The sequence below is a fragment of the Hemiscyllium ocellatum genome, chromosome 8 (assembly GCF_020745735.1).
Source record: "Hemiscyllium ocellatum isolate sHemOce1 chromosome 8, sHemOce1.pat.X.cur, whole genome shotgun sequence".
NCBI classification, from domain to species: Eukaryota; Metazoa; Chordata; class Chondrichthyes; order Orectolobiformes; family Hemiscylliidae; genus Hemiscyllium; species Hemiscyllium ocellatum.
The window spans coordinates 104198404-104211093 of NC_083408.1; the positions used below are offsets into that span (position 1 = coordinate 104198404).

At 42.9% G+C, this 12690-nt stretch overlaps 1 protein-coding gene across 3 annotated transcripts in view; it reads left to right on the plus strand.

Annotated features, from left to right (window-relative positions):
- Positions 1 to 12690, plus strand: part of vipas39 (VPS33B interacting protein, apical-basolateral polarity regulator, spe-39 homolog) — a 59633-nt gene that overhangs the window by 13498 nt on the left and 33445 nt on the right. For all 3 annotated transcript variants that reach the window (XM_060828574.1, XM_060828575.1, XM_060828573.1), the window contains exons 7-8: positions 9589 to 9645; positions 10818 to 10910. In XM_060828574.1, the coding sequence (XP_060684557.1) occupies positions 9589 to 9645; positions 10818 to 10910 (150 nt within the window). The remainder of the gene's footprint in view (positions 1 to 9588; positions 9646 to 10817; positions 10911 to 12690) is intronic.

Below are 12690 nucleotides of genomic sequence, written 5' to 3' on the forward strand. Positions count from 1 at the left end.
ATAACCCTTGCCTCCTTTGTCTGTCAAAAATCTAACCATTGGCAATTGCCTATGTGTCGGCAAAAAATGATCCATCAAGTCTAATCCCGTTTTCTAGAATTTTGTCCATAGCCTTGTAGGTGTGACATTTGAGGTGCATTTCCAGACATCCCTCTGAGTTAAGGGTTTCAGCCTCCACCACTCTTTCAGGCCATGAGTTCCAAACCACTATCATCCAATGGATGAAAAAGGATTTCCTTATCTCTCCGCGAACCTTTCAAAAAGTTACTTCAGCATTGTACTAACTCACTGCACCATCACTGCATTTCTTCTCTCCAACCCACCCCATCAAACAATTCCTCAGTCATCTTGCCAAAATTTTCCACCAGGAGAAAGTGATATCTGCAGATGCTGGAGGTTAGAGACATGAGTGTGGTACTGGAAAAACGCAGCATCAGAGGAGCAGGAGAATCGATGTTTCGGGCATAAGCCCTTTGTTAGGAATGAAGCTTGTGGGTCGAGGCTGAGAGATAAATGGGAGGGGGTGGGGTTTGGGGGAAGGTAGCTCAGAAAGCAATAGATGGATGAAGGTGAGGGAGAACGGGGGAGTGATGTACAGTCTGGATGGTGGTGCTGAGTTGGAGGCTTGGGTATGGGATAATGTCAGGGGAGGGGGAACGAGGCTGTTGAAATCCACATTTATCCCGTGTGGTTGCAGGGTCCTAAGGCTGAATATGAGGCGTTCCTCCTCCAAGCAGTGGGTGGTAATGGTTTGGCAGTGGAGGAGACCCAGAAGTTGCATGTCTTGACGAAGTGGGAGGGGGAGCTGAAGTGTTGAACCATGGGATTCTGGGGTTTGTGCATGTGGGTGTCCCAGAGATGTTCTCTGAAACGAACCAACAGAAGGCGTCCTGTCTCCCCAATATAGAGGAGACCACCTGGGGTGCAACGGATGCAGTAGGTGACATTGGGAGAGGTACAGATAAATTTATGGTGGATGTGGAAGGATCTCTAGGGGCCTTGGATGGAGGGGAGTGGTGTGGGTGCAGGTTTTGCACTTCCTACAGTAGTAGGGAAAGGTACCAGGAGTGGGATGTGGGCTGGCAGAGTGTGTGGACCTGATGAGGGAGTTGCGGAGGGAATGGTTTTTTCGGAACGCTGATAGGGGTGTGGAGGGAAATATGTCTCTGGTGGTGCATTGTATGTGGAGGTTTGTGGGGTGGAAGGTGAGGACCGGGGGGGTGGTTCTGTCCTTGTTGCGTTGGAGGGCTGGGGTTCAAAAGCAGTGGTGCGTAAAGTGGATGAGATGTGCTGAAGGGCATCGTTAATCACAGGGAAGGTTTTCCCACGTTTTTCCAGTAGTATATATTTAGTTTCTAACAATTTGGCCATCTTGGAATTTTACCATACATAAATATGTAGACAAGGTAAATGGTGTTTCTCACTGGACTAGTCATCCAAAGGCCCTGGCTGCTGCTTTGGGAACATGAGTTAAAATTCCATCATGGTGGCTGGTGGAATTTAAATGCAAATACTATGTCTGGAATTGAAAGCGAGTCTGATTTGGTGACCATGACTGTTAATTTGGTAAAAACAATGACTGCAGATGCTGGAAACCAGATTCTGGATTAGTGGTGCTGGAAAAGCACAGTAGTTCAGGCAGCATCCGAGGAGCAGTAAAATCGACGTTTCGGGCAAAAGCCCATCATCAGGAATACAGATTGTATTCTGTATTCCTGATGAAGGGCTTTTGACCGAAACGTCGATTTTACTGCTCCTTGAATGCTGCCTGAACTGCTGTGCTTTTCCAGCACCACTAATCCATGACTGTTAACTTGCCATGCCAAAGCAATCTGCTTTATTAGCACAAACACAAACAATCACACCTTCCACTACTAAACCATGACCACTTCCATCTAAAAGGACAGCAGCAGCAAAAAATGGGAACGGCACCACTTGCAAATCTCCTCCAAGCCACTCATCATCCTGACTTGGAAATATATCACTGGTCCTTCACTGCTGCTGGGTCAAAATCCTGGAGTTCCCTTTCTAACAGCATTATGGCTATACCTACACCAAATAGATTGAACTGTTCAAAAAAGGCACTCATCACTGCCCATTCAGTAGCTTTGCCATTACTATACTGACATGTTTGACTCTCCTCTTTAGACATGCAAACACATTAATGAAAAGTAAGCAAAAATAATGTTTTTGATGTTGTGCATTTTATAATCTTCCATATTCCCCTTTTTCTAAATCAAAAAATTAAACATTTTTAACCACAAAATAACCAAAGCAAAATTTTCTCTTTGTTATGTTAATATAAACTTGTTTGCCACCAGGTATCCCTCTTGGAGGATCTCTCATAATTCCTTTAACTTTTATCGTGAAACATTCTGCTGGTGACCTGCATCTGCCTACTTTATTTTATAAATGACTTTTCTATCTCTCGTTTCCTTTATGCTTGCAAGATGAATCCTCACTTTTTTTCAGTGGTGCCCTTTTGTCAAATAAACATTATCCCAAAAAGAACGGTTTTCAACATAATGGAGATTGCCTCTTGTAGGCAATTTCCTTAGAATACTGGATAAAGACTGCCCTGTATCTACAGCTTCTAATAGCATCAATGTTTCAGCAGATAAAGTACTTTTAACTACCCATTTTATCTTCTTGGTTTCCCAGCCCAATGAACAACATTGATTATTCCTTCTGGCCAAGAATGACAAACGTAGATGTACTCTCATATCTTACCAGAAGATTGACATGTCAAGTATTTGGAAAATGAGCTAGATTTCATACCTGTTGGTTTACCCAAGGCTGGAAACTTGACTGTGCTTTTTTCTGAGCTTAATTTTGTTAATATTTTAGTTGCTGTTAAGACTTCCTCAATGTAGTCTGTCTCCTCCTCATTTTCCTCTCCAATACACTGTAACTAGCATTGATCTAGTCAGAGTGCACAACATAAGACATAGGATCAGAAGTAGGCCATTCAGTTGATCGAGTTTGCTCGCCATTCAATGAGATCATGGCTGATCTGATGATTGTCAACTTCACTTTCTTGCCTTTTCTTTAACCCTTGATTCCCTGTGTAAAAATCTGTCTATCTCAGCCTTGCATGAAAGACTTCCAGAGATTCACCACCCTCTGACAGAAGAAATTCCTCCTTGTCTCTGTCTCAAATATTGTGACCCCTTATTCAGAGATTATGCTCTCTGGTCTGAGCTCTCCTACAAGGGAAAACCTCTTTCTATATCTATCCTGTCAAGTCCCTGAGAATCTTGTGTTTGATAAGGTTACCTCTAATTCTTCTAACTTCCAATGAGTACAGGCCCAACCCACTCGACCTCTCCTCATAATACAGTTCATCCATACCTGTGATCAGTCCAATGAACCTTCTCCAGACTGTGTCCAACCAATATCAATATATCTACACTTAGGCAAGGGGCCTAAGCCAGTTCACAATATACCAGTTGTGGTTGAACTAGAGCTTTGTCCACTTTTAGCAAGACCTCCCTACTTTTTTTACTCTATTTCCTTTGAAATATAGGCCAATGTTCTATTTGCTTTTCTTGTTCTTTGCTGAACTTGGATGCTAGTATTTTGTGAACTCCCAAATCTCTCTGCTGACTAATTTTCTGCAAGTTTTATTTTATTTTGTTTAACACATGGCCACACTTTGTTAAAAGGGAGACTCGCCATAAGCCATGATGGAGTTTTGGTTTTTTTTGTTGATATCACATTTTTCACTGGTGTCCTTTACAGATTTAGTTTCCTCATCTTACTTCTGTAACCTTTAATTGACTCTTTAACCTGTGAGCTGATGCATGGGCAAATTGCCAATGTAACTTTGATATCTTGAACCTTTTTTTCCTTTAAAATCCTATTGCCTGCTGCGAATGACACATAATATTTTGTTGAGAGACATGGGCGGCACGGTGGCACAGTGGTTAGCACTGCTGCCTCACAGCGCCTGTAGACCCGGGTTCAATTCCCGACTCAGGCGACTGACTGTGTGGAGTTTGCACGTTCTCCCCGTGTCTGCGTGGGTTTCCTCCGGGTGCTCCGGTTTCCTCCCACAGTCCAAAGATGTGCGGGTCAGGTGAATTGGCCAAGCTAAATTGCCCGTAGTGTTAGGTAAGGGGTAAATGTCGGGGTATGGGTGGGTTGCGCTTCGGCGGGTCGGTGTGGACTTGTTGGGCCGAAGGGCCTGTTTCCACACTGTAAGTCTAATCTAATCTAATCTAATCTAGTTCACAGGATATGATGATATCCAGATTGTGAAAATTGTAAATGCACTGGCTTGTCAAAAATGATTGCCTTGCTGTGTTCTGTTGCAAGTTTCAATTGAGCTATTTTCCTATGCTGCTGGCTCAGCAATACAGTTATTTCATTTGACACTATGACTAGTGTCCTCCACTCTTTATTATTTAGAATCAAAGTAACAATTTAACCAATCCGCTTGATGCACTGGGACTATGCATCCACTGTCCAAAACCACATCTTTAAGTCTACGACTAAAATCTTAATTATTGGATTGAATTAAGCTCCTTGTAAGTATTGCCCCTGCCTAGTCAGTATCACCACCTCATTGCAAATCTTCTGTGTCTTGCATAATTTCAAAAGCCTTATTGTTCCAATTAGGATTAATTTATCACATTTAAGATTTTTCGTCATATTGACGAAAGCTATTGACTATCTCTGGCCATTCTTGAGGTTTATTCTAATGTTATAGTTCCTTGGTTCCTGCTGAATTAATAAAATTGCTGAATGCATGTCTTTCCTCACTCCTTTTAATTATGATTCTCCTTTCAAATTGGTGATTGCAGTCTATAACTGATAGTTGTGCATTGCTGCCACCATCAAATCTTTTGTGTAAATGTAAATTCCCAGAATTTGCTTTAAAGCTTTGGACATTTCTCCAAAAGCATGCTTCTGTCTGAAAATCTGACCCATTATGCTAGAAATCTGTCCATGTTCAACACTTTAGCACAGCCAACAATTTAAAGACAAGTACTGAGCTGAGGGCTTTCATATACGTTTATTTCAATTTTGAACACTTTGCTTAAATTCCGTTACATATTATTGAATGGAACAGCAATCTAACTTTCTAAGTTTATTGTTTTGAACATGTCTCGTGTGCATTTAACAGACATTCTTATACATTTTGTCCATAAATGTTAATAGATCATCCAAACCATCATCATTATTCAATTTTCCTACTTTACATCTGATCATGCTTCTAGTAGGAGGTGACGGTGCCAAGTTCACATTGTTTTCCGTTGGTAAGGTTATAACCAGTATCTATATTATCGAGTCAGAGTCATACAGCACAGAAACAGACTCTTCAGTCCAACCAGTCATAGAACATTAAAAAGTACAGCACAGTACAGGCCCTTTCACTCTCGATGTTGCAACGACCTGTCATACTGATCTGAAGCCCATTGAACCTACATTATTCCACTATCATCCATATATTTATCCAATGACCATTTAAATGCCCTTAAAGTTGGTGAGTCTACTACTGTTGCAGGCAAGGCATTCCAAGCCCTAACTATTCTCTGAGTAACGAACCTATCTCTGACATCTATCCTGTATCTATTACCCCCTCAATTTAAAGCAATGTCCCCTCGGGCTAGCCATCACCATCTGAGGAAAAAGGCTCTCGCTGTCTGCCCTATCTAATCCTCTGATCCCCTTGTGTGTCTCTGTTAAGTTACTTCTTAACCTTCTTCTCTCTAATGAAAGCAGCCTCAAGTCCCTCAGTCTTTCCTCGTAAGACCATTCCTCCATACTAGGCAATATCCTGGTAAGTCTCCTCTGCAGCCTTTCCAATGCTTCCATGTCCTTCCTATAATGTGGCGACCAGAACTGCACACAATACTGAAGTGTGGCTGCACCAGAATTCTGTACAGCTGCAACATGGCTATGAAACTTAATCCCTCTACCAATAAAAGCTACCACACCGTACACCTTCTTAACAACCCTGTCAATCTGGGTGGGCATGATTTGGAGATATCGGTGTTGAACTGGGATGTACAAAGTTAAAAATCACACAACGCCAGGTTATAGTCCAACAGGTTTAATTGGAAGCACTAGCTTTCGGAGCGCTGCTCCTTCATCAGATGGTTGTGGAGGACACAATAAGACACAGAATTTATAGCAAAAGTTTACAGTGTGATGTAGCTGAAATTGTACATTGAAAACTACCTTGATTGTTTGTTGAGTTTTTCATCTGTTTGAATACCATGATAGTTTCACTTCTTTCCTGTGTAAATCACAAGACCTTTTTTTAAAAGTTGCATTCTCAGGTGAACTGTAACAATTGGTGTTAGCTAGACAATATGTTGAAGGTGTTAGCCCCCTGTGTTCTCTGTCCGTGGCATATGTTTAGACTGATTCTAATCTAAAAATCTGGGTGGGAACTTTTAGGGATCTATGAACATGGACTGATTCCTCTCTATTCATCCACACTACTAAGAATCTTACCACTAGTCCAGTACTCTGTATTCCTGTTGCTCCTTCCAAAGTGAATCACCTCATGCTTTTCAGCATTAAACTCCATTTGCCTCTCTCAGACCAGCTCTGCAGCTTATCTATGTCCCTCTGTAACCTGCAACATTCTTCTGCACTTTGCACAACTCCACTGACTTTAGTGTCATACACAAATTTACTAACCCTTCCTCAACGTCCTCATCCAAGTAAAAATGGTAAACAGTTGTGGCCCCAAAACAGATCCTTGTGGTACACCGCTAGTAACTGAACTCCAGAATGAACATTTCCCATCAACCACCACCCTCTATCTTCTTTCAGCTAGCCAATTTCTGGTCTAAACCATTAAATCACCCTCAATCCCAAGGCTCGGTATTTTCTGCAATAGCCTACCATGGGGAACCTCATCAAACGCTTTACTGAAATCCATGTACACCACATCAACCATTTTACCCTCATCCACCTGTTTGGTCACCTTCTCAAAGAACTCAATAAGGTTTGTGAGGCACGACCTACCCTTCACAAAACTGTATTGATTATCCCAAATCAAATTATTTATTTCTTAGATGACTATAAATCCTATCTCTTATAATCCTTTCCAACATTTTACTCATAATCAAAGTAAGGCTCACTAGTGTATAATTACCAGGGTTGTGTCCCCTCACCTTCTTGAACAAGGGGACAACATTTGCTATCCTCCAGTCTTCCTGTACTATTCCTGTAGACAATGACAACATAAAGATCAAAGCCAAATGCTCTGCAATCTTCTCCCTAGCTTCCCAGAGAATCCTAGGATAAATCCCAATCGGACCCAGGGATTTATTTATTTTCACACTTTCCAGAATTGTTAACACCTCTTTTTTCACCTCAATCCCATCTAGTCTAGTAGCCTGTACCTCAGTATTCTCCTTGACAACATTGTCTTTCTCATGTGCGATTACTAATGAAAAGTATTCATTGAGCACCTCTCCTACCTCTTCGGACTCCACACAGAACTTCCCACTACTGTCTTTGACAGGCGCTAAACTTACTCTAGTCATTCTTTTATTTCTGACATAGCTACAGAAAGCTTTACTGTTTTCCTTGATCCTACCTGCCAAAGACTTCTCATGTCACCTCCTGGCTCTTCTTAGCTCTCTCTTTAGGTCCTTCCAGGCTAACCTGTAACACTCGTGCACCCTGACTGAGCCATCACGTCTCATCTTCATGTCTCTTGACAAGAGGCGGCACGGTGGCTCAGTGGTTAGCACTGCTGCTTCACAGCACCAGGGTTCTAGGTTCGATTCCAGCCTTGGTTGACTATCTGTTCGGTGTTTGCACATTCTCCCAGTGTCTGCGTGGATTTCCTCTGGGTTCTCCGGTTTCCTCCCATAGTCCAAAGGTGGGTAGGTCAGGTGAATTGGCCATGCTAAATTGCCCATAGTGTTAGCTGCATTAGTCAGAGGGAAATGGGTTGAGGTGGGTTACTCTTCAGAGGGTCGGTGTGGATTTGTTGGGCCGAAGGGCCTGTTTCCACACTGTAGGGAATTTAATCTAATCTAAGAGATTCGACTTCTTTAGTAACCCACGGTTCCCTTGCTCGACCACTTCCTCCCTGTATGACAAGTACATATTTTTCAAGGACACGCAGTAGCTGTTCCTTGAACAAGCTCCATGCATACGGAATCCCAAACTAAACTAGTCCCACCTGCCTGCGTCTGGTCCACATCCCTCCAAACCTATCCTATTCGTATACTTCCATAGTGTCTTTTAAACGCTGTAACTGTATCTGCATTCACCACATCTTCAGGAAATTCATTCCATATGTGAACCATCTTCTCTGTAAAAGATTTTACCCCATGTCTTCTTTAAATCACTCTGCTCTCACCTTAAAAATGTACTGCCTAGTCTTGAAATCCCTTATCCTGGGAAAAGACACCTAACATTAACACTATTTATGTACTTCATGATTCTCTTATCAAACCTCCTATGCTCCAATAAATTCATTTTTTTCACAATAATCGGTTTCAGCTTCATGAAACAGTGCTGGAAATATTATCTTGACACCTTTAGATTAGATTAGATTACTTACAGTGTGGAAACAGGCCCTTCGGCCCTACAAGTCCACACCGACCTGCCGAAGCGCAACCCTCCCATACCCCTACATTTACCCCTGACCTAACACTACGGACAATTCAGCATGGCCAATTCACCTGACTTGCACATCTTTGGACTGTGGGAGGAAACTGGAGCACCAGAGATAAAAATTGAACTTGCTGGAAAAGCTCAGCAGAACTGGCCGCATTTGTGGAGAGCAATCAGAGTTAATGTATCTGATCGAGTGACCCTTCCTTGGAATTCCAGAAGGGTGACTCGACCCGAAACATTAACTCTGATTTCTCTCCACAAATGCTCCCGGACCTGCTGAGCCTTTCCAGCGATTTCTATTTTGTTTCTTTGTGTCCTCTGAAATGGCCTTGCAATCCATTCAGTCAAAAAGCATTTAGGGATGGACAACAAATGCTGGCCTAGCCAGAGGCACCCATATCCCACGGAAGAATAATATAAATGTGCTGCATAACTTCAAGATGAAGATTTGGGGAGGACTAACTCTTTTCTCCACAATAGTACAGAAAGCAAAGACCAGATATAGCAACAAAAATGATGATTATTTGTACTTCTATTCATTAAATGTATTCAGGCTAAAAACAACCGATAGATATGTGGAAATGTGCTTTTCTTCCACATACCTTGTCCTTTAAGAATTTATTTTTAATGAATGCTACTTATTGTGGCATTTGTAATGTGGTGATTATTTTACTGGACAATTATCAAACACCTGAACCAATGATCTAGAGCACTGATCTCTACATTGGAAATTTGAATTCAGTTCATCGACAAAATATGGAATAAGAAGCTATTCTACACACAATGGACTGCGCCTCACCACCATCTTCTCAAGAGTATTTAGGACTGGGCAGGAAATACTGGCCCTCCTGGCAACATCCACATCCTGTCAATGAATAATGAAAGATTTGACATTAAAGGAGTTGGCTGCGAACTCATTATGTTTTTGTGTAGCTTGTTCTGTTTTGATTCTGACTGGTGCTTCACCTTGAGTTTCCTGCTTTCTCTTCACAGGACATTTCAATTGATTGGAGTCCACTGGAGACAGTTAGACAGATGCAGAAAGGCAGGGTATGGTGAAAAACTGACAAAAATTCTTTTGCAGTCTACTCCTTTCTTTGTGATACAATGTAATTGACACCAGGGACTTGGCACTCCCTTTCCCCAGTGTCATTATAAACCTATGACACAGTGAACGTTTCCAACCAGAGAGTATCTAACTATTCAAAGGCATGATCATTGCTGCATCCCCACAGTGAACATCCCAGTGGTAACCATGGACCATAAACAACAATATAAGCCATATAAATATTGTGTTACAAGAGTGGGTCAGAGACTAGGAATTGTCCAGTGAGTAATTAATCTCCTGACTCTCTAAAACCTGTCCACCATCTACAAGACATGAGTGAGAAGTGTGATGGAATATTCCTCATTTGCCTGAATGGATGCACTGCCAGCAACACTGAAGAAGTTGAGACCCCTACTGTCTACAAGACGCAATCTGGCAATTCATCAAGACTCCTTTGACACCATTGTCCAAACCTATGACCACTATCATTTAGAAAAATGAGGGCAGCAGATACATGGGAACAGCACCTCCTGCAAGTTCTCCTCCAACCCACTTACCATCCTGACTTTGAAGTATACCCCGATTCCATCAGTGTCACTGGGTCACGATCCTGGAATTTCCTCCCTAATGTCATTGTGGATCTAGCTAAGCACATGGACTGCAGCATTTCAAGAAGACAGCTTGTCCTTCTCAAGGGCACCTAGACATGGGTAATAAATACTGGCCAGCCAATGTCATCCACATCTCAAGAGTGAGTATAAAAAAAAAGTGTAAGCAGGATGCTGTGTGTCTCCAGGAAACATTCTTTTCAAGAGGGATTGCAGGGGGAACGGAATAATAGGGTAGGGTGGAGACCATGATAGCTGAGACTAACCAACATTCACAGATGATTTATTTCCTGGGATTGTTGGTCACATTGTTTCATTCTTGCTTCACCTCCGGAACTACGACCGATTATAGTGAACCAATTGCTGGGGCATGTTGCAGTAGAGAGCCAGTAGGTTGTGACTGAAAACATTGAAAACACAGTACTTAAATTAGTTGGAGAAAGACTGATCTAAATGAAATGTAGTTGCCCTCTTCCTCTCTCAGACATTTACACACACACACATACATTGTTTCTTTATGAAACCAGCATTTATTTTTGCTGATTGTGTACCAATTTGTTTTTCAGATGTACTCCTTAGAGAGGTTTCGCTCCTTGAATGAGAAACTACATCTGGTGGATGAAGCTGTTCGTACACATGATGGAAATGTCATCACTGCAGTGAGTGCTTATTGGAAACACCACTTGGTTTATTATTTCTTTTGCTGAATACAATGTGAATCTCAGTCTGATGGAGAATAGTGAGAGTGTAAGGGATCTTTCGGACTGACTGGGATATTTAAACTTTTCTCACTCACTCTCACTGTCTCTCTCCCTCTTTTCAGATGCACCTTAAAGCTCACCAGTTTAGCCCAACTATCTTTTCCCTGTTTATCTGTTTAAGAGCTCTTTGGTGGGAGAAAATGAGGACTGCAGATGCTGGAGATCAGAGCTGAAAAATGTGTTGCTGGAAAAGCAACCCACCAACCTCCAGATACATAGTATCATCCTTCATCATTTCTGCCACCTCCAAACAGATCCCACCACCAAGGATATACTTCCCTCCCCTCCCCTATCAGCATTTGGAAAGACCACTCCCTCCGCGACTCCCTCGTCAGGTCCACACCCCCTACCAACTCAACCTCCACTCCCGGCACCTTCCCCTGCAACCGCAAGAAATGCAAAACTTGCGCCCACACCTCCCCTCTCACTTCCCTCTAAGGCCCCAAGGGGTCCTTCCATATCCGTCACAAATTCACTTGCACCTCCACACACATCATTTACTGCATCTGTTGCACCGAATGTGGCCTCCTCTACATTGGGGAGACAGGCTGCCTACTTGCGGAACGTTTCAGAGAACACCTCTGGGATTCCCGCACCAACCAACCCAACCGTCCCATGGTGGAACACTTTAACTCCCCCTCCCACTCTGCCAAGGACATACAGGTCCTTGGCAGCCTCCATTGCCAGACCATGGCAACATGATGCATGGAGGAAGAGTGCCTCATCTTCCGCCTAGCAATCCTCCAACCACAAGGGATGAATGCAGATTTCTTCAGCTTCCTCATTTCCCCTCCCCCCACCTTATCTCAGCCCCAACCCTCGGACTCAGCACCGCCTTCTTGACCTGCAATCTTCTTCCCGACCTCTCCGCTCCCATCCCCCTCTCCGGCCTATCACCCTCACCTTACCCTCCTTCCACCTATCGCATTCTCAATGCCCCTCCCCCAAGTCCCTCCTCCCTACCTTTTATCTTAGCCTGCTTGGCACACCTTCCTCATTCCTGAAGAAGGGCTTGTGCCCGAAACGTCGATTCTCCTGCTCCTTGTATGTTGCCTGACCTGCTGCGCTTTTCCAGCAACACATTTTTCAGCTAAGAGCCCTTTGGTGGCTGGTTCTTAAATTTTGTTTCGTGACTCTGCTGCGAAGGTCTTTGTGATGCTTCCCAGTGTTAAAGGTGCATTTTAGGTATGAACAAATTGTTCTTGCTGTGCTTTGGCTCCATGCAGCAATCATGACAAAATCTGATGTCCTTAGACATGTATCTCCACTCAGTTGGTTCTGCTGTAGTCAATGCATAATCAGAGACTGATCACCCAACAACGTCCTGGTTAAGCTGAAAGCAGAGGTGTTATGAGAAAAACATTCATGGCTAACATAAAGGGAAATCCCAATGCCTCCATAAGCATGTAAGCAGTAGATAGGTGGTAAAAGGGGTCAATTAGGGACGAAAAAAGGTATTTACAAATGGAGGCATGAGGCATACCTGAGGTGTTAATTAACACTCCACATCTGTTTTTTAAGTGTGAGCCAGATGCTGCCAAACCACGACGACAAAGTGTCACTGTGTTAATGTGCTGGAAATCAAGCCTGGCTATTCCCAGGGTCATCACAAAATTTAAAGTCATGATTTGGAGGTGCCAGTATTGGACTGGGGTGTACAAAGTTAAACATCACATAA